General features: G+C 41.2%; 3 protein-coding genes across 8 annotated transcripts in view; 2 read left to right on the top strand and 1 right to left on the bottom strand.

The window, feature by feature from the left end:
- The window catches only part of clcn2a (chloride channel, voltage-sensitive 2a), a 51,923-nt gene extending 40,327 nt beyond the window's left edge, over positions 1–11,596 (bottom strand). For 4 of the 5 annotated variants that reach the window (XM_072363854.1, XM_072363855.1, XM_072363856.1 and 1 more), the window contains exon 1: positions 6,033–6,290. In XM_072363854.1, coding sequence (XP_072219955.1) covers positions 6,033–6,083 — 51 coding nt within the window. In that variant the 5' untranslated portion in view covers positions 6,084–6,290. Of the gene's footprint in view, positions 1–6,032; positions 6,291–10,812 lie in introns of those variants that run through there. The other variant, XM_072363858.1, reaches the window with a different exon arrangement.
- Positions 11,597–12,588: 992 nt separating this feature from the next.
- thpo (thrombopoietin) lies at positions 12,589–14,639 on the top strand. Of its 2 annotated transcripts, none has more exons than XM_072363783.1 (5): positions 12,589–12,692; positions 12,787–12,911; positions 13,093–13,179; positions 13,319–13,483; positions 14,460–14,639. In XM_072363783.1, exons 1-5 carry the CDS (start codon positions 12,680–12,682, stop codon positions 14,601–14,603), a joined length of 534 nt encoding a protein of 177 aa, XP_072219884.1. In that variant the 5' UTR covers positions 12,589–12,679; the 3' UTR covers positions 14,604–14,639. The 2 variants fall into 2 exon arrangements, with proteins under 2 accessions (XP_072219884.1, XP_072219885.1); XM_072363784.1 differs by having other exon boundaries at positions 14,003–14,552.
- A 1,526-nt stretch (positions 14,640–16,165) lies between these two features.
- Positions 16,166–24,544, top strand: LOC140268774 (solute carrier family 12 member 9-like). The gene is made up of 14 exons (XM_072363756.1): positions 16,166–16,349; positions 17,037–17,171; positions 17,357–17,494; positions 17,587–17,681; positions 18,113–18,314; positions 18,407–18,514; positions 19,469–19,580; positions 19,674–19,831; positions 20,368–20,450; positions 21,434–21,558; positions 21,691–21,883; positions 21,992–22,166; positions 22,836–22,982; positions 23,085–24,544. The coding sequence occupies exons 1-14, from the start codon at positions 16,166–16,168 to the stop codon at positions 24,008–24,010; spliced, it is 2,781 nt and encodes a 926-aa protein (XP_072219857.1). The 3' UTR covers positions 24,011–24,544.
- The last annotated feature ends 344 nt before the right edge of the window (positions 24,545–24,888 follow it).

The following is a 24,888-nucleotide window of genomic DNA, read 5'->3' as shown; positions in this document are numbered from 1 at the left end:
CACAACAGACGAGCTAAAAAGCACTTTATTGTTCAGTAAGGCACAGCAAGATCATTTATAAAGCAAGGACAAATATTCAGCATTCTGAAGATGAAGATCATGTAAAACCTACTGCCTGTAATAATACATATTCATGAGTGGATTTTATTCAGTTATTTTTTGCAGTGGGTGAAAGTGATGGGACCCATCGGTGCAGGAAAAATGTTTGATGCATTAGACCAAATTTATGATTGTGTCAGTGTGAATACTTAAGTGAATCCTGAGTGTGTATTGATGAGACCAGAGAACAAACAGAAGGACCAAAGTACTCGAGCTAATCTGAACCCTGCAGCCTCCAGGGACAAGGCTGAAAATTGAATTAGAGGACGAAGTGACAAATTTGACTCATTCTGCTGTCCATATTTGCATTAATATAGGTAGCGGAGGCTGCTTTTAGAAGACTTGCCTATGAGTCAGAGCTCTCTCACACACGCAACAAAATAAACATGCACAACCTCGATGCATCCAAAGAGACTTGTGTACATGTGCGAAACCAAGACAAGTGAAAATACACAAGACAGGGTATTCACTCTAAAGCAGCACAGAAGTTGCGCAGAGGGGGAGGACTGATGTCAGGGAAACTGAAGGTTCAAGCAGAAAAAGTGACACCTTGTCAGAATGCGACTCGTGGAGGGAGCTGGTTGTTTAGCGTGTATCATCCACAGATTATCCTTGCAGCAGGTTTAAAAACCATGATTTTGAGCAGGGAAATTCAACACACTGAAACCTCTTTCTATGGTTTTGTGATATGAAATGTGCACATGTGACATTTTAATTTCACACATTTTCAAGTGGTGCAATTTTAACAACTGAAATTCTAGGCACTTGCCTAGACACTTGGGTATTTAAACCTCCCTGTCTAAAAACACTTAATCTGCAATGGCTGCAGTTCATCTGGTTACAGACAAGCACAAGTGTGCGCAAACACACAATCAGTCAATTAACATTTAGAGTCCATTTGGTATTATTAGCAACCCTGAATATCAAAAACTAAAATATCGCAAAAAATATGACAATCGGTTATTTTCATGTAATTTCTTTGTAGAATTTTCCACGTTTCAGCATGAAAGAACACCTTGCATTAGTGAGTAATAAACACAAAATGGACACATTTAACGTCACCTAGAAGGTGCCCGAGTTTCTTGCACCAGCACCCTTGTGAGTTTAACGTCAACTGTTCAAAACCTTAAACACGTAGAAAAGTGATATTTTCAGCTTGCATGACAAGCTGTTAAGAGAAAACTCTGACTCTATATGTCAGAAACTGGCAAGTCACAGGACACAGATGCAGGATCTTTCAGAATAAGTCAGTTTCTTCAGAATAAACCACTTATGGGTCTCCAGAACAGAGAACACAAGAGGCTGTGAAATCCTAATACACTAACCTCAATAACTAGGCTTAAGGCTAGTATAACTATAAAACTTTATCAAAAACAAAACTCACTTCACTCCAGGAGGAAAACAGAACGAGCTATAGAAGATTACAAAATAAACACGACGCACTCTTCTAAAGAGATGGAATAAACAAAGGACACTCTCCTGAGCAGAGGCACGAATAATATTAAACTCAAAATCACTGCACTAACGGAGGCACTATGAAAACTATTCAATATATGATAAGCACTCCTTTAACAGAGGCACTATGAAACATTACATAAAACAAAACTCACTCCTTCTATTGGAGGCACCATGAAACTTTATAATTAACCGAAACGCAAACGCTCCTTTAACGGAGGTGCTATGAAACTTTAACAAGAACAAAAGATCACTCCGAAAAGGAGGAAACCAAACACGCTATGAAACTAAATGAGACCTTACAAACAAAAATCACTCTGTAGGAGGGAACGCACAAATTCAAAGACATGGGATTCGAGGCTATGGTTCTTTTGAAGAACTCTCAAAGATTGTTACAACACACTGGCACGGGACATAGGGAGACGTAGACTATATATACACATGGGGGAACATGGGGAACAGGTGGAAACACTTTGGGATCAGGGAAGACAATCAGACATGTGACACAAGAGGTAGGGCAAGATACCTGAAACGAGAGGGAAGGTTAATATTTCAAAATAAAACAGGAAATAACGAGACAAAACATGATTCAAAACAAAAGAACTCAAAGGGTCTTGACACTAGAAATACTAGCACAATACACCGCTCAACATGCATTGTCCAGTCTTGCATGAATTGCAAACGTTACGTGCATATCTTTGCTCTTTTCGTCACTTTTACAGGCATGTCTGAATGAAGGTTGAGGAACACTAATGGAAAAGTGACCAATGATGGTGAATGATTGGTTGCCATAGCTTTAGCGCATTTATGAAGCCATTCATGTTATTTTTCTCATGTGTGAAAAGGGACAAACTTTCTTCCCATTGAACAGCTTGTGCGGTAAAGTGGTGTTTATGTGCTCATGTATCTGAAATACAAACAGTGGTATTTTGGTAATAATTCTACTGAAAAACACGTATGTGGTATTGTTAATTGTTCATGCCAGGTGATATTGGTGATGTTTATGTTTTTATTTTCCTTTTGTCCTTGGTCTGCAGTCTCTTCAGAGGCTCATGCTATGGTGTGCAGGTAACAGCACTATTTGGAAGTGACAAGACCTGAGATGGACTCACGCCAACATCTGTGTGGGAGAACAGACAGAATGCTGACTATGAGAAATTAGATCCTCCAGAAGAGACAGCGCTTTTATGTGTGCGTTTGCAACAACGACAGAGACAGCAAAAAAGCTGAAAATATATCTACATAGATGTAATACTTGAATGTTTTTGTGTCTTCACAAAGGACAAAGAAAATTCTCCAGCAAGCTGCACCATATGGCAACGAGAGGTACAGCAACACTAATTTGTTTCAAAACTCAGAAGTCCTTCAAAGAGACAGAAGTACACTGCAAACAGCATGTTCATATTTACCAACCAACTGGTCAGTGACACTTTATACTGAACAATACAAAAGAGATCTCACACCAGTGAGTCCATTTTTCTGTGGACAGAGTGCTGATTCAGAGCTGTTCAGGAGACAATCTGGGTCTGATTTCAGCATAATGCGCATTACCAGTATGTGCAGTTTTAGTACTGTATGTGCAGTTGTATATGCTAAGATGTATTGGCTGGTGCTCAGTAGGTAAAAATACATGATTCAGACACATTTGTCTTCTGTTACATCTGTGTGTGTATTTCACAAAGAAATGATGCAGTAGTATAGCTTTAAATATTCATCAACTAGAGGCATAATGAAAGAGCTCTAAAACAGTGACCTTTGGATCTTGGTGGATGTGTGCCTTCACAGTCAGTGCAGCGCATTGTTCAGAAAAATAAGACCCACACAAACGCGCCTTCAAAGAGTCCAACTGCATGTGACCCGTGTATCTATTTCTGCAGCGCTGCAGTGCCCTGTGTCGAGGGAGTGGCTTTTTTTCCCAGGTAGATGATAAATGATCCTTACAATGGCTAAATCCTCGGACCCTCGCAAGTGGACTGACATGCTGTCATAAACAACTAACATCTGCTCTTACATGAGCTTGAACGTGTAGGCAAGTGAGCATGTAGGTGCACAGCAACACAACATACCCTCCCACTCCCACACTCACTCACTCTCACACACACACACACACACACACACACACACACACACACACACACACACACACACACTTAAACTACCTGCACGTACACAACTTATTAAGCAGACTTGCCCACGCTTCTGAAAAGAGAAAACACATACACTTGAGCAAACCCTATGACACATCCAGACCTCCCACATCTCTGAAAAAGGCTTCCAAAGAGGTTTCAGATGGAGAGCTGCAATATTTCGTAGCAAAGCCTCCACATCTTCAACTGCCTCAGTCTCTTTTCTTTCAGTGTCTGACCTGCCTCCTCTCCAAATTATTGGTTCCGTTACTCCATCAAACGAGGAAGCAGACAAGACACAACCTTCTGTCCCAGCATGCACTGCATCTGACAGATGTGAACTGACCCAAACACAATGGGTGCAGCCTAAAATGAAGACCTGAGTTTATTCACACGTTTTTTTTTCGTGACAATATTCATGGTTTCTTTCCTTTTTTATTCTTCTCTTTGAAAAATGGTGCAGCATCAGTGCACATTATGTTAAAGGATATCATATACATGTAAAAATATTGTTTTCTTTAACAGTTGCTTTAATGAAAAATGTGGCCATTTCATAACACGGCTTTCTGCAATGTAATTGCATCAGTTATTCAAACAAGTTTGTGACAGAACAATTTATCATCAGAGTAATTCTCATCATTTGTCAACCTCCATCACCAGTAGGAGCCATGAATTAAAGGTTTATTTCCATCATAGTGCCATAAAGACTAATGTCTAGCAACTGTAAAAGCTCTAAGTACTCAAGAAAGTCTTCCTTCTTTTGTTTTTAATACATAACCTGTAAATGAAGAAATTACTTTTCTGTGCCACCTCCTCCAAGGGAAAGTTTATTGAACTGCTCTGTATTTTTCCTGGACTGCTTTGTGTCACCTGCTCAGCACCAGTGTTTCTTTGCTGCTAAAGTCCATGCAACCACATGCCTGAAAATCCTCTAAATCTTACCGATGGCAGACCAATAAAAAATAATGGCTTCTGTTGTCAACATTAGAATCCAATCTTAGACTGCAGCTCCGCTCCAAGACACTCTAAAGCCTTCACCTATCAGATTTCTTATGTAATTCTTTATTTATTTGGATTATATCTTTCTCCATGCATCATTCAGTTTTCTGAGAGAAAAATCCTGATGTAACATTTGTCCTGAGGGAAAGTACTTGATAAATTGTGCTGTCACTTTGCAGCGAGAACCACCAGTGGAACACATACTGTACCATCAAATACGTCTGCAAAAATACACATGAGTGTCCATTATTGGGACTGGCAAGCGGCGAGTTAATGATAAAGCAATTGAGCCCAGCAATGTGGTCAGATAAGAGGGTGGTTAAGATGGCATGGTCAAATCTTTAGAGACTTCGACTGCCATTTTACATCGCTATTGATCTTTACTGTGAGACACATGGCATGGCATTGATCTCCACACCACAAAATGAGAAAAACACCTCAGTGCAAAGCCCAACAGAGAAGTGTGAAAACAGGCTGACCCACAGACCATTCGTGTCATGTCCTGCAGTTGTGAACATGTAGTTACAAATATGTACATGCACGGAGAATTAAAGAACAGAGAGATGATGACAGATAATTGCACTCAGTGTGCGATGACAGACAAATCCACCAGTTCCCTTGACTTCCCTTGTTCCCTACCTCCTGTCTGTCTCTTTATCTGAATATAGATAAAGTGCTCCAGGGTATCACTGTCAATTCTGCAATGACATGAGTGGATAAAACTAGTGCATTAGGCAATTAATAGTCGGAAATACTCCACTTTTAGTTCATACAAGGGGCCACTCTAGCAAACAGGGATGACTGAGAGGATGATGACAGAGGCATAGACAAAAGCAAGTGAAATAGAGGAGATCAGGAGGACACAGGACATGAGTGAAATGTAAGAAGTAGAGGGTCTACTTTATGTTTCCAGAATACTGACATCTTGATAATGACTTATTAGACCGTATATAAAATGACTGGGGATGGCAATATGTGCATTTCAGAAAGCTGAACAAATTAATCCGACATGACTCGGTCAAATCTAGATGGAAAAGAATTAATCATGGGGGTGGGTTTCAGCGGGCAGAGAGTGATGCAACACCTGTGGATCAAGGTGAATGGATGGCGATCAGAGAGGGCACCTGAATCTAACTGAAGATAGACAGCACATGGAAAGTCTCTCACGCCTTATCTATGAGGGGATATTTTAGACAAGAGCACCACATTGTCTCCTATTATTCTCCTCCAGGATGCAGCAGAGCAAGCGGCAGCTGTGTCTCCATCCTCCAGTCAAACGCGCCTCCAACATGACAGCCCAACATGCCCGACGCATAACTGCAAACATCATCTATGACATCACCCAAAACTCACCAAAGTTTGCTGGTACTGTAGCGTCCGTTCCACGGTTTTGCCCTTCACCATTGCCGCAATATCCTCATTAAGTCACCAAAATCCGAGACTCTCAGGAGCGCAAAGTCGTCCGCGCTAATTAATTTGCGGAGGAGGACTAGATGGGGCTGCCAGCCGTCACATGTGCAGTGTGTAACAGGTTTTCTGTCTTAGGCCCTCCCGCATCATGCAGAGAATCACTGTCACGCTGTGTCTGTGAGCCAGATGAGAGTAGGTGCAGCCGGCTGTAGCCTCGCAGCAGCGCTGGTGCGGTTTGATTGCGAAACACCGCCTCCCTCCACCACTCTCACCGAGCAGCTGTCTCTCTCTGGAGTTGCTCCTTAGTGGACTTGAAGATGCTCCTTTTGTGAGGTGGGTGAATACAGGTGTGCTAGCTGGCTGGTTGAATACATAATACTCACAAGTGGTAATTCAGACCGATTCAGCTGCACCTTCTTCCCGACTGGACCGAGTGACCGGATCAAGAGACACGAATGAATGGTGCAGTGGTCGAAGATTCCCATATAAGAAATTAAATTGCCATGTCCCTGGAAACCATCTGAAAAGTGTGTTTAAGGACATGTTCGTGGTTTTGAAGTGGATTTTCTGATATATATTTCTCTATTTTTCCTTTATAAATGTTTAAATTTAGGATAACAATGTTTCTTTAAAGTGTCTAACTGTAAGAATAAGAAAACATGATTTCAAATGTCTGAATTTATCTTCCAGTCTTGCCAAATATATACATATATAACATGTAGTCAAAACTGAGACATGTTCCAAACACTGGATCTTTCTAAAACAACTCATTAGTGTTCATTGATGCTCTGTTTGGGATGTTGCCCAAACAAGCTGTATGACACCACAGGCTCTTGGATGAGAGGAGTTGAGAGTACTGGTCTTATTGCAGAAGTATGTATAGTCTTAAAAAATACACACACAGAAAAATATATAAATGCTAAGAAGATGTGAATAAAGCAAAAAATCACCACAAAGACGCATAAAACAACTACAGAGACTGATAAAATGATTGCAATTAGGTGTAGGAAAATGACCAGCAGTGTCACACAAAATGTCCAAACTGCATACAAAAGACCACAAACAGATGTAAAAATGGCCAATATGCTAAACAAAGCAACTATAAGAAGATGGAATAAGACAACAGAGATTGACAGAATGGTTGGAGCTGAGCCAAATGGAACAAACAAAAAAAAGAGTAAAAAAAGTGAAATGATGGAAAACAGATGTAATATAGTTGGACAGACAAAACCACCAACTGTATCTGTATTTTTCATACTTGTCTTTTTCAGTCTGGATGTCTTAGCTGTAAAAAGGATTTTGCAGGGGGCTTACCATCTGTGTCCATGGGCCAATTATTTTACCTGTCCACACATTGAAAATAAAAAAAGATCTGTAATTTTTCTACTTTTCTGATTGATTTCACTGTTTTTTCCCTGAAATGTTTAAGAATGAAAAATAAAGATAAATAGAAAGTGAATATTATGACCATTATAAGGTAATGTGAAAAATCACCAATTGTTACTTGCCATGAAATTTCTTTTACAGAGAATTTCATTTTTTATTTTACTTAAAACATCATGCATTATATTTGCAAGGATGGGGAATTTGACTGCGGTCTGTTTCATGCTGGTTAGTACAAATATCCATGGAAGTGTTACAATCAAGTCTAAACTGTTCATTTGTAACACAGTTGTGGTTTGATTTTGTTGCTCTCGAACTTTTGTGGTTTTCAAGGTTTGAATGGCTGAGAACAGTTTTAAATTTGAACAACTGGCAACCGCAACTGAAGATTCTGTTGGGAAACAAACATATTAAGTAAGTGTGTGAGAATGAGGGTTTGGCTACCTCTCTGATTTATTGTGTTAAAGTAACACTAGAGAAGTTTGTGAACCTCAAAACTATGTGCTTCTGACTCCTTTTGAAGCACTTTTGTTGTGCACATTTCTGGGCTTGAAACTGCCCCGGAGCAACAGGGAGCTGAGGTACCGCAGTTCATGACCTTGGTTTCCAGCCCCACACTGCATGGTTTGCCGTTACAGTTGCCTGACATTTGTGTGGGCTTTTGATGGTATCTTTGCGGCATCTTCAGTATGACAACGAGTTTATGAGAATAGATGATAATACATCTTCAGGTCTCACGCAGAGATTTCTTTAATGAGAGTGGTGTTACATCCTCCATCCGTAGGCGGAGCCAAAGAGCAAACAAACTGCCAAATTCTCAAATTTTATTTTACGATTGGATTTGAAGTAATCAGTGTCATTTCTGTATGCTATTTACTGTATTCAATTTTCAAATCTATCATCTGTGAAAGTACACCTTACTTGCTTGTCATAGCATATAGAAATTATCTGGGGTATGATAATATCACAATGTTCAGTTATAGTAAACCAATGCTTGTAATAGGGGACCATACATTGGACTTAATTTAATTTAAAAAACACTACATATCATGAAAATCTTAATCTTGATTATTTATGTTCAAGCAGTTTTGAACTATAGCTATTGATAATTCTGTTGTTATTACATGCATATATATCCTTCCTTGAACATGGAAAAACCAATAGGTTATGCTCCAAACCCAATTTAAGATGAGTTTTTTCTCAAAATTTTAGAAAGCTCATCTGAGAGCCTCAGAAAACATGCAACTGTTCTAATAAGCTGTGCAGCACACTCCACAGCAATTAAACTATTTTTTGATGTGTAATCAGTCAAATGTCCCTTTGAAAATTGAAATATTCTCATGTTGAGGCAATCTGAGCCAAAATAACAGCAACTCAGTGACCCTTTGAAGCATGGCGATAGTACACATTCAGCACCTCAAGGGGGAAAGATAAGGGAGCCTTGGATGATGGGTTATTGCAACAATGAAACATCCTATATTTTACTTTATGCACTGTCATTCTTTCTGTCAGGTTTCTTCTTTTTTTTCACCAGTGCAGACATAGTGAGCGGTTTATTACAATACAAGGAAAAAACATAAATGTGTATCAAGAGACCACAGCTTAAAGTTACCAGCTGACATCCTTTGTCCGTTTTGGTAATGCCATCATCTAAAGCACGTCAGGGTCACTGATGTTTTGATGAGTGGGCAAATTATTTTGATTTTAAACACAAGATTTAAACCCAGAAAAACCATAGAACATCATCTGATATTATGGTTTTCATATCTCTGGTAGAGCTCAGATATTTGCTGAATCTTTACTCATGGGCACCGCAACAATCCCCTTTGAGGTGCATGTCATCAAACTGTTCTGTGTATGTATGGGTGTGTGTACTTGCAGAAATAGAGCTTATTTCCAGCACTAAAAGGTCAGGCATGAAGCTGCACTCTCAAATAATTCAATTTCTCAGTTGACACATGTATTATCATGCTGCGAGAGCACATATCCTTGTGCGTTTTTTAGGAGTGCATCACACTGGCAGTGAAATCCATTGCACTCAAAGATGTAGTGCCAAATGGACCTCGCACCTCAAAGATAAAAATAGTTCCAAGGATTTCCTGCTTCGTTGTTAGGAGCATTAAATCCTCGGTTTTTGCCCATAAATCTTCATTTGGGCTGGAAACTCGGGACGTTTACATGTTAGGGTGTGCAAAGCTTTCTCAAGTTAAAGCGTATCACAAAACATATTCTTTGCATTGCGATTAATGTGTTACACCACAGGAGCACCGCAAATGAATTCACAGAAAACTATTTACCTGGTCAGATGCCAGCATGCCTTTCAATATCGAACTATTTGATCCTATACAGGTTACTGGACTTAATTCTTCCAGAAGTCAAGACCTCTGGCTTGCTAAGAAATTAGATAGTCTGTTGGCAAGGCAGCCAATAGAAAGATCACAGGCACCACAATAAACCAGCACCTTAGACACCACAAATAGATTTCACCAAAAACGTACTTTCTCACACAAATCCCATTTTTCATACAGTTTATGTCCATGAGCAGATAAGACCAACAACTACCCGGCCCCAAATCTTTTGTAATTGAGGGTAATGAGTGTCACTGGTTTCATTATATCAGGGAGTTGGCAGTCAAGCAGGCAGAGGTATGCCACCATGGCCCCAAGACAAAAGAGGAACTGGGTGCTCTGCAGCCCCATGAGCTCCAGCACACTGACCCATATCTATCCATCTTTATAGGGTTCTTCAGAAAAGAACCACCTGCTCATAGAGGCCAGCGTGGCATCATGAATCATTTCTGACAGTGCAGAGAAAGATCAGGTTTTCAGTTTAGGAGACTTCATGTGACAGTAAAGGATGTCAAAATCTTGCATACAGAAATGGCCTAAAGCATCATGAGGATGTGATTGGAAATTAGAGATGACTTTGTGCCACTGTTTGCAAAGTTTTTCCTTTTAGTGATACCTAAAAGTAAAAGTAACTGACCTAATAACCTAAATGTGTTTCTCGCCAGTATATTCTATTGTAATATTGGAACAGCATGCTACTACAAGGACTTCGAGTCCTTCCTGTGCATCATTAGGATGTACAACCACCTGTGCCCCTTTCTATTGTGTAAGGCAAGTTTCTCAATTGTAGGTCATTCCTTTTGGCTACGGCTGGCAGAAAATGCACAGACTGCGAAGAATAGACAAAACAGGAAACATGAATACCAGCAAACATATAAAGGACTATGAGACCTTCAATTAACATTTGTCCTTGAGCCTGACATGGACAAAGTTTGATAGAAATGTGGATGCATTCTATACTTAAGTGGAAAAAAGAGACCCAGTGTACTCACTGTTTCCTCTGGGGCTGCTTTTCTGCTGTTTTTTCTTCTTTTTTCTCCTCCTCAGATTAGGGATTCAAAGACGTCAGCTGTGTCCTTCCATTGCGCCTTAGCGGAATATTGTCTTAAATAACGAGACGCACAGCTACAGGTTGCAGCGCTCACTCAAAGGATTATGCGATCTGGTAGATCTGACCCCGGTGATCACACAACACAAAACCTCAGTAGATCCCGGAGACTGGCCTGTTGCTGATGCGCAGTCCATATAGCACCACACCAAAGTTGACAACAAGACGCGTAATTACCGGCGTTGCGCGTCCGGAGCAACACAGCGGAGCAAGCAACTGTTGGCTGGCGTTGGAGACCATGAGCGACAGCAGCGAGCCGTCTGAGAGCGCGGCTGCATCAATCTATCAAACTCTATATAAGATGCTACAGTCTCCTCGTCCGCTCCTGTTGAGGTGGGAGGGAGACAGCGGGGTACCGGGTGTCGTGTCCGTGATGCAATGCGGGTACAGTCAGTTCTCCGGCCCGCAGTCTTCTCCCTGTGTGCGGAGATTCAGGCCCTTCGGTCATATCTGCGGAGGCGCGGCGCACATTCGTCTTAATTAACGGCAGTTAAGGTTGTCTGCAGAAACACGTCTAAGCTCTGATAGAGAAGGGAAAAAAAAGAACACATGTTTAGTGCTCACACTGTCTCTTTTCTCTGCATCTCTCTCCTTGTATGTGACAGCGCACACGCGCGCCAACACTTAAAGGTCTGATATGAGGCGTCATGCGTCTTCATAATGGAACGCTGTAACAGCTAGGGCGCAAAAGGAAGAGGGCAGGGGCTCAATCACTGCCCAGAAAGAGGTGACTGGATGAGCACGTGGGTCTGAAAATGAGGATGGATGGTGCATCCCTAACGATTTCTTTCATCCAGGTCTTTGACAGCATTTGCACCTCCTCAACCCCCTATAACAATTGAATTGGAGTCACGTCCTCCATCTGTGACCTCCAGGCATGAAAACCAACAGAATGATAGCTTGTCTCCGGGTGAAGACAGTTTGTGGACCTCTGTTTTATGTGTGCATCGTGAGAAGCCATTAAATGATCTCCGGATGGATAACCACGTTGACAGTGATGTCACCTTGTCCAGCCTGCAAGGACCAGACTCTTTGGGTACTAACAGCGTGTCTTTTACTGAAGACGTTAGAAACACTAAAACTAGGTTAGTCCGAAGTCTTTTCTATGGGCAATTGTGGCTAAAAACGTGGCTAAAATACAAACACTAAAGGCACTGAGTGAGTTTAAAATCCAACAAACATTAAATCACGTAGGTTAAAGGTGTTATGTCATATGTTTTGTGCTCACACTAGAAAGGTTACACACCCACAGTGTTTACACACACACCCACACTCTTTCTGATCATTGCGTGTAGTATTTGAATTCAGACTGCTGTTGCCATTGGCCAAAACAAACCTTGACAAAAGTAAATATCCCCCAGCTTTTGTGACTAGTCCTAATGTCAGCTGTGCAAATGACTTATTTCACAATAATCAATCATTAACCTGTCAGCAACCATGCTGTTCCCTGGAAACTATAAAAGCCAAACAAGAAGCAAAATAGTTCTGCTAATATCGATAACTTGCCATTTTCAGTCTATAACATTCTGTCATGCTGAGCAGCAGAGAACTTGGAGAGCATCCTGCTCTCAGGCTAGATAACACTTGCACGTCCCCCAACTGAATAAGAAGGTGGGAAATCAAATGGTGAGAAGAAAAAAAGGACACACGGCTCCTTCTTATGAGGCACTACAAAAGACTTGGGGCATTTGTCATCTGGCACATTTCTTAATGGATCTAATGTGGACTCCCAAGGAGAAGCCAAGCAGGGCATGGCTTTAAGCAGTGAGTACCGAGTCTATAAAGTTTGAGCATTGTAATGGACTTTTAATAAGGTGACTTGTGGCTCCAGCACTTATGTTTATATGAATTTATCCAGGACTCCTGCTGCTCTGTATGGTAGCCTCTGAGGTGTGGGATACTGAGACCAAACCCATAGCGTTTGTGTGCAGCAGAGACGCCAGAAAGACTATGAATATTGTGCCAGAGATAGAAACTGCATTGGTGAGGATATGTCTGTCTCTCTCTTTAGCCTTGAGATAAACTTTTCGAACATGTGTCTCTCAACTCCCTCTTGGGATGCTGAATCTAATCTCTCCATCTGTTACCTGTGGTCACCCATCATCTGTCGGTCTGTTGCGCATCTATCTATCTGTTTTTTTGTCATCTGCCTCTTTCATTTCAGCGTGAGTGTAGTGACTCCGCGACCCTCTCCACACCAGCTCAACTACCCTGCACTGAGCTTCACATAGCAACCTGGGGGAAAAAATCAGTATGTGAATCGCCCTCTATCACAGTGAATTACTTACTGCTTTAGCTGATTTTGGTTTATTTTGATTTCTGTTATATGGCTATGTCTCGAAACGTTTACTTCCATCGGTTTCTTTTTTTTTACATGTGTGTCACTGCAGGATCAAGAGAAGAGAGGAGACATAGTTGCATCATTGAGGCTTCTTTTTGAGGGTGTGAATACTTTAAGAAACTTAACACAAGCGGGATGTGCGACTTTGCTGCTGCAGAGACTGGAGAACAATATCAACAACTACCTGATGATACTCACTCACCTTCAGCTGAGTGTAAGAAGCATCACAGTAATAGACTGCATGCACTCCCAGTAATGACCCCGTTTTCCTTCTCAAAGACAGTGCTGGCAATAGAATAGCTTTAAATTTGTCTCAAAGATTTGTGGATGTCTTGCATACACAAAACTATTTCAATGGCTATATTTCACTGTTGAAGACAACTTAAATTCACAACAGAATAAACAATGGCATGCTTTTGAAACAGCTTTGGATTATTAGTGACCTTCACTTTTAATATTTTGGGTGTCTGAAACTTAACACTGACTGGACTCCATCAATCTGCAGACTCAAACACATCACAGTGTGTTCTGTACTGATGAAAATTCTTAAACTCTGGGCAATCACATGTTCAGGGGCTTCTCTGTCATTGGTTTGCATTTGATTCTGACGTGTAATCAACTTCCTCTGATGAGTAACTATCCTGGTTTCTCGTAAAGTCCCTGGCTTTCCGGAATATCCGTTCCCTGAGTGACAACATATAATGTTGTGTGACCCCAAGACTTCCTTCCTCAGGACAAGAAGAAGATAGCAGTGCATACTTTCCAAATGAGACAGTCCTTCTCAAAGTCCCATGTGCAAGAGGAACGTCCTGTATATGTGTTAACTTGATGGGTTACTGTGGAGATTTCTGTAGTGCTAATTATGAAACTGGTTTCATTGGTAAGAATGGCCCTGTCACAATACATAATAATCGAATTACAAATATTTTAGCTGAGGGCTTTCTCTTTGCAAAATGGAAGAATATGTTTCTATTTACCTGGTAGGCTGACCCTAAAATAAATGAGATGTTACCATCACTAAATCGACACTGCTTTAATCACAATCATTTGTTTGAGAGTTACTGTTTTAAGCTTTTGACCGTCATAGTCATGCGCCCCTCATTTCTTATGTAATTTACAGCCACTGTTTCTTGGTTCACACTCGTCATCTTTTCCATCACCATTTATGTGTTTTCTGTTTGGACCAGCAGGGGCCACTGCTGCCTTCATCATTGTCCTGTGTTCCTCGAAGCACCCAGAGTCTCAGACTGGTCTTGCGGAGCTACAACCAGCTGATCTCAGGCAAACTGGAGCGTTTCATTATTAACTTGGAAGACAGATGCACTCGTCAGTGAAGGAACTCGTCTACTAAGGAACTTCTGCTTTTCTTTTGGTGTGTGTGTGTGTGTAGCGGTTTGGGGGTTGGATAATCTCTGCTTTTGCATAGTTTTGTATGAAGGCTCAAACCAAAGTAAAATATACACCTGAACTACAGCTGAAAACGCGTAAGGAAGTGAAAGAGAGATTTATATCTGCAATAACACCACATATACCAAATATACAGCAGATATCGTTCAACTGTGAAATGCAATGTTTTAAATTTGGGCTCAGGTCTGCCAAAATGCATGTAGGCTACAAGCATTTAAAAGATAAAGCATCTTAATAGGTGAGAGGGGACCACGTGGCACCAGAACAGCTTCAAAGCACTTTGGCATTGATCCGTCAGGTTTGTGAAACTCTGATAGACATCCCCTCATTTGGTGTTATATAATGGTGGTAGAGAGCGCTGCCGATCACATGTGTCCAAATTTTCCTGTAAGTGATAAGTTAGATTGAGATCTGGACACTGAAAAGGAAATAGCAGATGACTCGAATCATTGCCATAGTCCTCAAACCATTTCCTGAAGCATTGTGGCCTTTGTATGGTGACATTGTTATCTTGGAAGAGAATGGTTGGTCACAGGATAAACGGGATCACTCAGAACAGCTTTGTACTGTTGTGCACCTTCGCTCAAAGTCTGTACTGTTTTGTTTTGGCTTTTTATTGTAACCTAAAAGATCAAAGTCCTAATTCATTGTCTCTCCTCAAAAGTGATAGTCAAGCTCAATCATCAGACCAGAACAGTCGAGTCAGATCAATCAAGTCAATTCATGGTTTTGTGCCAGATTTGTTTTACTTCCTAACATGCGGTACAAAGGCCTGCGAGAAATTTAACATGATCGGAATTTAAGAATAAAAATGGCAAAATACACTTAGTTAAGGGAAACAGCCCATATTTAAATGACTATGAACTTACAAGGCATACTTGTTTTTATTCTTTATTGTTGCACTTTCAGATCTTATTTTTGTTTACATCTTTATTTCTAAGTTACTGCGACTGTGTTGAGTTTTAATTATGGGGTTTCTTTGTGAGATTTTTGCATGTAAATACTTAGACTTTGCATCTAGAATGACTTTTTTTTTTGTTTGTTTGCAGTTATCCTTTTACGCTGTAAGCGAAACAAAACATTTTAAATAAAGTTCAAATGCAATAAACAAGCTGATTCTTTTTGCTCATATTTTTTTTGCTTCTTGTAGCCCATTTCAGCATATTTACCGAGTTTATTATCTTGTTAGCTAGAGAAACGGTTATTTTCCTCCTTTTTTATATAGATGCTGACGCAGAGATTAGATATCGCCAAACACTAGCCTGTGATTACTTATGCAGACACCCACCCGACCCCACGCCACGCCTCGCCACCTGATCAGGTCTTCATAAGCAGATTGTCATTACCTTCGCCTGAAATAGACGGTTTCTGGTTCGAGGTTACGCGGCGGACAATCAACTCTAATCGTGCGCCTAATATCGGCGCGTTTCAGCGGAGCGGACTTTAAGATAACCAAGGCAGTTGTCGTTAGGTGAAGAATCATCGACAAATGTCAGAAAGAACCCCTTTGCTGCATTACCGACTGACCTCCAGCACCGATCCCGAGATTTGCAATGTGGCCGAACGCGTTGGGTCTCAGGAGGGCAAAGACGCCCGGAAGCTCGGAGTGGTGTTTGGAGTGGTCATACCAACTTTACTGTCCATGTTCAGCGTTGTCGTGTTCTTACGAGTTGGTGAGTATCGGAAAGAGACGCGTAAAGGATAAATCGGACTCCCCTACAACATTAAATACGGGGTTTTTATTTTGGGTGAAAAATGTGTCCTGGCCCCAGTCATAGCTGATGCTAACTGTTAGCCTCAGATCATCCCAGTCAAACAAATGACCATAACTACGAGCTGAGTGCAGTATCCTTCATAGAATTTGATTACTACTTAATTACAGTCATTTTCAGAAAAAAAATGTTGGTAAAATGATACCGATTTTTCCTCTGATTTTATTTATTTCATGCATAAGTTCACCCTCTGCACTCAGTAATAAAATCGTTAGAACTCGGGAACCCTTAACTCAATTATTCTTGTTTTGATGGAGGTTAATTTTTAATTGCCTTGGTCAAGTTTTGACATTTAATTGAGAAATCTTTTTGCTGTTCTGCCAGGAAGGGACTCAACGCAGTCACATTTTCAGGTTGGACCAACTCAAAACTTCCCAGCCTTTACATTTAGATAATTTCTATGAGTTAGTTAAGGGTATCTAATGGATTCACTAACTGAACGTGAACATTCAATTGAAGACTAATTGAGTGCTGGTCTGAGAGAAAAATCTTTAAATCCCAGCACTTTGCAATGCATGTGTGGCTTTTTGGGAGGTTTCTGCTGTTTATGTGGGTTTGAATTGGACTGGTTTACTCTTCTTCTTGCAGGATTTGTGGTGGGTCAGGCAGGACTTTACCAGTCCATTGCCATGTTCCTGGTGGCCTACTTCATCATCACAATGACCGTACTTTCCATTTGTGCCATTTCCACCAATGGCGCTTTAGATGCTGGAGGTGCCTATTGTATCCTTTTATTCCCAATGGAGACCTATGCTGCAGATTTAAAGCCTCCTGAGTAAATTGAAAAAGTGTCATAAGACTCATTTTCCAATCGTTCTTCTTTAGCCATTTTAAGTCGAGGTAATGTGTCCAGGTTGAACCCGTTTACACTTATAAAGCTGGAGAAATTCCTTAGTCTTATTCCCCAGACATGATCAGCCGAGCCCTGGGTCCAGAGTTTGGTGGAAGCATTGGGATCATGTTTTTCTTTGCCAACGTGTGTGGCTGTGCTCTCTATGTCTTGGGTTTGGTTGAGGCTATCGTGTCTACCTTTGGAGTGCCAGAAGGTAAAGTCCATTCGGACATGTTGGGGCATCTTTGCATGTCGTAAATACTGAAAACTTACCTCGGTCCCATCATCCCTCAGAGAGCACCGCAGATGTTGCAGGCATCCATCGGGTATTGCCATCAGGATATTGGTGGTGTCTACTTTATGGCACCATCCTGCTCTTCCTGTGTTTCATTGTCTGTTTGGTAAGAATTAAATCTCCGTCCATATTTGATCAAATAAGATGCATAAAGGAAAATTTGTGATTTATTTAGTTAATTTTCTGATAACTATAAATTATTGATAAGTACGGAAGTCTGGATTATTTGATGTTATTATTGGCTGACCTTGAAAACCCCATTTACACACTTTTAGGAAGAGTGTCATCAATATTGTCGAGATTTACATTTTTTTTTATCTGTAAGGTTACTTAAAATTGAATTAAATACACCCAGGCTGGCAGGGGAGGGGAGTTTAGGCTTTAGAATCATGATGAGCAGTCCTTGGATGTCCTTGGATCAACCAGTTAATGATAAAAGTTTGCAAATTGATTTTAAATGTGCCATAAAAGATAAAATTGGTCGATAGTCACATATGCAATCAAGGGTTGCTAAATTAACCTGACTTGTCATTACAGGTGGGAGCCCACATCTATGCCAAAGCTGCCTTTGTCATTTTCATCATAGTCATGACAGTCCTGGCCTCCATCTTCATTAGTTTTTTCACTGTGAGGCCTACTGTGGTGCTTCTACCAAATACATCTCCAATGATCAATACGAGCTGGAGTACAGCCAATTATACTGGCTTCTGGCTCCCCACGTTGGAGGGCAACCTGTTTTGTAAGTCTTGGACATGTTGTCAGATGTGACAGTTGAGCATTTTACTGGCTTTGACACGTATAAGTGATCGAGCATCTTGTTATTTCCTCTAGCCAATTACACAGTAGACTACACCACCGGTGGCATGATGAGTTTTGCCAGAGTGTTCGCTGTCATGTTCAACGGTTGCACTGGAATCATGGCAGGCTCCAACATGTCGGGTAGGACTTTCTTTTAGTGTGTTGGCTGAAGCTAGTTGGCACTTTAAGTGACCCACTTTGGTCTCACTCAGGGGCTGAAGTTTTTCCTCTGTTCAGAGGGATGTACCACTAGAGTGAGATTAGTGGCTCCCTTTTAACCTGGCTGGATCACCATGGCTGAAGTCATAACCTGCTCAAGAGCAGCTTGTGTTCAGTTTCAAATGAAATCCTCTGACAAAACTGCCATAACTTCCATGATTATGGTGCTGGTGATATCCCACACAACAAAATCTGACTTAAAACGACATTTAAATGCTTTCAGGCAGAAGTACCGAAAGTTGATGCCTCTCATTATACCAAACTGAAAGGCGCATCACTGACGTGAAGCAAATGCTGGACTGTCAAATAACTGACAGGAAATTAGTCACTTAACTGTCATTTCCAAAGTCTGTGGGTGTACAACCATTAAGTGTTTTATCAAATGCTGGCATTTTAACGGGCTAATTAAACCACAATACAATGTTGACTCATTGGCATCTTTTCAGCTTGTAAACTATTAGATATTTATTCCATTCCGACTTCCTTCCACCATCCAAAAACATGCATGTTATGTTGGGTTGATTGATAACTCTAAACTGTCCGTTGGAGTGAGTTTGAGTAAGGATGGTTGTTTGTTTCGTTTGTGTCTATGTGGCCCTGTGATGGACTGGCGACCCGTCTAAGGTGTACCCCGCCTCTCGTCCAGTGACGGCTGGAAATAAATCTGGTTGTTACACAACATGACCACAGTGAGAGAGTTTAATAATGACAAGTTGTGGAAAATCCCAAAATTTCTTTATTCTTGTTAATCTGATCAATGACCATACATAACGCATGGCTCCAGCCCCTGAGTTGAAAGGCTGAACTTTGACAACTTCAATAAGATGCCAGTATGTTTGCTTTAGTAAGGGTGGACTTTTACCTTGTGTCATCCAGGTGACTTAAAAAAACCCAGCTACTCCATCCCAAGAGGAACGCTTGCAGCTGTTTTTACGACTTTCATCACGTACAATCTGCTTAGTCTGCTGGCTGCATGGTCCTGTGACCGGTGAGGTGACGTCATTAGTATCCTGAAGTGAAGTTGTTTGCATTTTTATTTTATTTTACTAATTTCATGTTTTTTATTATGGATCACACCTAGTGTCCTTCTGCAGAGAGACTACAGTTTCCTTGGAGACATCAATGTATGGCCTCCCATGGTTACAATTGGCATCTACTCCTCCGCCATGTCTGCTGCAATGAGTAACCTTATAGGAGCGTCCAGGATCCTGTATGCCCTGTCTAAAGATGACTTGTTTGGTAAGATTGTTGATCATGACCTGCTGCCTGTTGTCCGCAGTTTGGCAGTTTGCCCATAACGTTCAGAACTGTGTCCCATAGAGCTGCATATGGTTTACTGGCAGAGTCGGGTTTTAGTTGATGACCTGTGAGTACTGCTCTAGCAAAGAGGATTTATTCATTTTATTTAGGTTGTGATCAAGTTAAATTAGCTAGTTCACAGTTAATAGAGGCATGTCCAACTCAGCTGGTCTCCTATAAAGCTGTGTCAACATTTTAATTATCAGCCATCTGTTAGGATTGGCCTCGTTCCCCGACGTGAGAAATTGACACTTATCGATTGTCATCGTGTCTCGTTTTCCTTGAAGAGACACGGCGATCTGGACGGCATCGTTTGACAACAGATGGCTTGTGGTGTTGACTTTCTCAGAAGAAAAAAATCCTTTCTTTGTGTGTTTGGCTTAACAAGTGCGGGGTGACTCAGTTGTTTATCTGCTCTGATTTTTGAGATGATGAGCAATAACAGACCTTTTTCTTAACGTAACAAATCTCTGCAGGTGGTGTCCTAGTTTTGGCGAGGAAAACGTCTCGTAGCGGCAACCCCTGGGTCTCTGTGCTTATCTCCTGGTTGCTGGTGCAGGTACGATGTTAAACGGTATACAAGTAGTAGTTGTAGCTTGAACTCTACGCTCCACTGAGGGCACTTTCCCTTGCTTTTACACTTGGCTTTTCATGTTTGCATCTACACTTTCACATGTAGGATTACTGACCTGGTTTCCTTCCTTGTTACAGCCATTAGGCCTGTAATCCCCCCCCCCCATGCCACTACATTTTAAGCAGCGAAATTTGATAATTCAAATCCCTCATAAGGAACATGGTAGAAAATGTCGACGTTGTAATAATGAGAAAGATGAGGCTGAAAAATGGCTGAAATTGCATTGCCATTGACACACAGTTTCTCAGGTGTCTGCATGTGCAGCATGGCTACTCAACAATAATAGGTGAAATGGTACAATTTAAAAACTAGAACAAAATAACTAAAATAAGTATAAGGTAGAATTAACTGGATAAAAATCTCTATTAAATGTTCAGTATCACACAATGTAGGGCTGGAAACAGCAGCATCTTGGGTGGTTCAGTGCAAAGTACGGCAGCAAAGCATCAGCAGCAGCAATTCGCAAGATCAAAGTGTTCAGGAATTGGGGAGGTGGAGCAGTGTAGCGGCCTGACCGTATACAGGTAGAAGCTGTTTCTCAGTCTGGTCATTTTTGCCCAGATGCAGCGCAGCCTCCTGGAACGGAGTGTGAATTAATTTTTCTTCAAAGTCATGGACGTGTGCAGTGGAGCTTTAAATTGTTGTTTATTTATCACGGTGGTTTGTCTCAAAGCTGTATTGTTCATAATATAGTGAGCTACTTTATTTGCATGACTTCTCAGTTGCACTAAAATTACTTGAGTCGAAGCCTCAGCAGCCGTTACTGTACGTTTGAATTAATCTCTCTCTCTCTCTCTCTCTCTCTCTCACACACACACACACACACACACCAGAACCATATATACCATATACAGCAATTCTTGTGCTTTTAGTCAGACAAAACTGACGTTTTGTATTCTGTCCACTAGGTGGTGCTGTTTGCTGGTAAATTGAACACCATCGCTGGAATTGTAACCATCTTCTTCTTGCTGGTCTATGCTGCTGTGAATCTGGCTTGTTTAGCTCTTGAATGGGCTTCTGCACCAAACTTCAGGTACAGTGCAGGATACAGCGATGAGTTTTCTCTTTATTAGCATGTATTTGCGCAATCCTTAAGACTCAACTCATTACTGTACATGTTTTCATTTCTGTCTTTTATTTATTTATTTTTTTCGCATTCATTCAGGCCCTCGTTTCGTTGTTTCACATGGCATACTTGTACTCTGGGCATCCTTGGCTGCCTGGTCATGATGTTCTTGATCAATGCCATTCATGCTTTTGCCAGCATAGCATTTATGCTACTCTTGTTGATGCTTATACACTATCTGGGGCCCATCAGCAACTGGGGCTACATCAGCCAAGCTCTCATCTACCATCAGGTATACAGACAGTACTTTTACACATGTAAATCACTTTGAATAACCTGCACGTATTATGCACCATTTCCTCATTTCTACTCAGTTTCCCTCCATCTTTCATTTGCTCAGGTGCGTAAGTACCTGTTGATGTTGGATGTGCGCAAGGACCATGTGAAGTTTTGGAGGCCACAGGTGTTACTGATGGTTGCAAACCCTCGCAGCTGCACAGGTCTCATGCTGTTCATCAATGACCTGAAGAAAAGTGGCCTCTATGTGCTGGGACATATAAAGCTGGGATTGCTCGGTAAGAATTGGTTTTGGTTTCTCGGAAGTCGGTGCAAGCAAGGAAAGTCTCATAATGTAAATTTGTAAATCAACTCGGTTTGCTCGACCTCCAGCTCCACTCCACACGTTTAGCAATGCTCCACTGGTTATTGGTTACTCGGATCACCAGTGAATTTGTAGGACTGTGGAAATCTTAAAGTTTACTCTCAGAATTCTGATTCCCAAGTGAGCCTCACCTCTATTGTACATCCATCTGTTTTGTTTAAATCGTGCATCATTTCACTAAAATGCACTCAGTTCCTGGAGGTGCGACGCAGGCCTTGTGATTTGTTTGGATTACAATTCAGCTGGAGATGACTCGGATTAAACGATTGATTAAGCCTAAACTAATGTTAGCTTTTGCAACAGTTTCTCAGTCAGCAGCTAAAATGGAGAAAATTAGATGCTGTTTACATTTGTCAAAAACAAAATTTTTATTTATTTTTCAATTTATTTTTTTCTTTTCTCTTTGAATTAGCAACAATTAAAAAAAACTACAGATAGACTAAAATATTTCATTCTTTTTTTTTTTTTTTTTTAATATTTTGAAACTACATTAATGGAAGAATAGTGAATATTGAGTGGAGGCCCATACTTGTGTGTTTAAACTTGTATGTCTGTGTGTGTGTGTGTGTGTGTCTCCACACAGATGGGTTGCCCTCTGATCCATTGCAGAGCTGTTATGACTCCTGGCTGTCCTTGGTGGATCATCTAAAGATCAAGGCATTTGTCAATCTTACTCTGGCGGACTCTGTGCGGCACGGAGTCCAAAATCTGCTTTTCATCTCAGGATTTGGTTGGTCATTTTATCCTTTTTTTGTATTTTTCTGTTGATGTTCTGTCTTTTGAATGAAAACAATAGTTCAGTTATAAAGTTTTTTTTTCATCTTCCTTCCAGGTGGAATGAAGCCAAACACCCTTGTCTTGGGTTTCTATGATGATTGCACCCCTCAAGACAGCCTCCATGGACAAACCTTCCAGTCGACAGGCCATGGCTGGGATGCAGTCTCTCTAACCTCAGGCTCTGGCCAACGCCTCCCCTTCTTTCCTAATGTACGGGCTACAGAGGAGCCCAAAGACCTTCAGGAAGAGGAATATGTATCGGTGATTGCTGATGCTGTAAAAATGGGAAAGAATGTGGCTTTAGCTCGTTATTTTGACCAGTTCAGTCGAGAGGAAGTGTTGGGGTTAGGAAAAAAGATTGGACGCCATCGAAGTGTAACGGGGCCGTTCGTCGACGTGTGGCCTCTGAATTTGCTTCAGCCAGACAGCCATGAATATGTCAACCTCTGCTCATTGTTCCTGCTGCAGCTGGCCTGTGTTCTTCATGAGACTCGCGCCTGGAACCACGCGAGGCTTCGCCTCTTCCTGTGTGTGGAGACTGGTTGCAGTCTGCCGGAAGAGGAGGAGAAGAAACTCCAGGGAATGCTAAAAGAACTACGGATGTCAGCCCAAGTGCAGACGGTGGCTTGGGACGAGGTGGTGTCGCTGCACTGGCAGAGACGAGGAAGGGCCAGAGCTAATCTGGTTGAGGACCCGCAGAGTGAGGGGAGATCGAGACAAAAAAGTGAGGAGGAATTTGGTGTCCAGTCGTTTCCCAATAATGCTTCTCAGCTCACAGATGAGTATATCTGTGCTGTAAACGATCTCATTTGCAGACATGGCTCTCCTGAGCCAGCTGTGCGTTTCCTGTATTTGCCGCACCCCCCAGCGGACAGAAGTCGTTACCGTGCCTATTTGCATCAGATGGACTTGTTAAGTAGAGACCTTGGCCCGACATTGCTCGTTCATGGAATCACTCCGGTGGTCACTACTGACCTCTAGAATTTTATTAAGTCTAACAATAATCAATGTATTGATTGCTGGCACTGATTTATTCCCCTAACAAGCTGCCAGAATATCAAACTGACACTTTTTACAACTGCATCATTTTTGAGTCAAACCCAGATTTTACATTAATAGTCATTTGAAAAGCATGTGGGGAGGTTGTTTTAGGCACCATTTAGAAATGAAGCTTTATGATGAAGAAATGTTTGGCGTTCACATTTTGTGGCTTGGAAGGGAAGAAAGTCCTTGCAGTTTCCACTTAGTTAAAATCGATTTGGGGATTGTTTTTATGCTTTTAAGGTGAGGTGTTTAAAATTGTGCTTTTAGACTCTTTGTTTGTTTATAGAAAAGTAGATTGTCTTGTGCCCAAAGGCCTGTTGCTAGTTAAAATGATCCTCTAGCTCTTCATCAATCCATCTATGCAGCCTTTTGTAGCAAGACAATGGTGCACCCAAGTGTTTTACGATAACACCAGCAGGGGGCGATATATCCAGTATCACAGTTGTCATGCTGCAAAAGTTTTACATTTTAAATGACCCTTCCTGTGCTGTAGTAGTGGCAACAGCACAAGTCCCCACTGATCAATCTGAATCTCCACTTTAGGCATCATCTCTTTAAGCTTTAAGCTCATCTGCAGCCAGAGCACAGACTCATGACATGATTGACCCATTTCGAACTGGTTCTTATGATGAAATGATCAATATTTCAGTGTCAGAATACGGTATATATCCTGTATAAAGATGGTGAGGTGTTATTCCTTCACAAATGTTTGTGTATCTTGAGTGTAACAAAATTTTAAAAGGGAAATTTGATAAATAAAAATGGCGCTTTCTCTCTCTCTCTTTCTCGTTGCGTTATTAATGCAGACCACGTTT

Source organism: Leuresthes tenuis, unplaced genomic scaffold, assembly GCF_036924035.1.
Source record: "Leuresthes tenuis unplaced genomic scaffold, fLeuTen1.0.hap1 SCAF_14, whole genome shotgun sequence".
NCBI lineage: Eukaryota > Metazoa > Chordata > Actinopteri > Atheriniformes > Atherinopsidae > Leuresthes > Leuresthes tenuis.
This window is presented reverse-complemented; position numbering and strand designations above follow the sequence as displayed.

What these genes read in the sequence shown, in the direction of transcription:
- thpo (XM_072363783.1), top strand. An exon ending in CAGAGATAGAAACTGCATTG is followed by an intron (nt 12,912 to 13,092) that starts GTGAGGATATGT and finishes CTTTCATTTCAG; the next exon opens with CGTGAGTGTAGTGACTCCGC. An exon ending in TCACTCACCTTCAGCTGAGT is followed by an intron (nt 13,484 to 14,459) that starts GTAAGAAGCATC and finishes TTGGACCAGCAG; the next exon opens with GGGCCACTGCTGCCTTCATC.
- LOC140268774 (XM_072363756.1), top strand. Translation starts at nt 16,166, where the DNA reads ATGTCAGAAAGAACCCCTTTGCTGCATTACCGACTGACCTCCAGCACC. An exon ending in TGTGTTTCATTGTCTGTTTG is followed by an intron (nt 17,682 to 18,112) that starts GTAAGAATTAAA and finishes TTGTCATTACAG; the next exon opens with GTGGGAGCCCACATCTATGC. An exon ending in GGCAGGCTCCAACATGTCGG is followed by an intron (nt 18,515 to 19,468) that starts GTAGGACTTTCT and finishes TGTGTCATCCAG; the next exon opens with GTGACTTAAAAAAACCCAGC.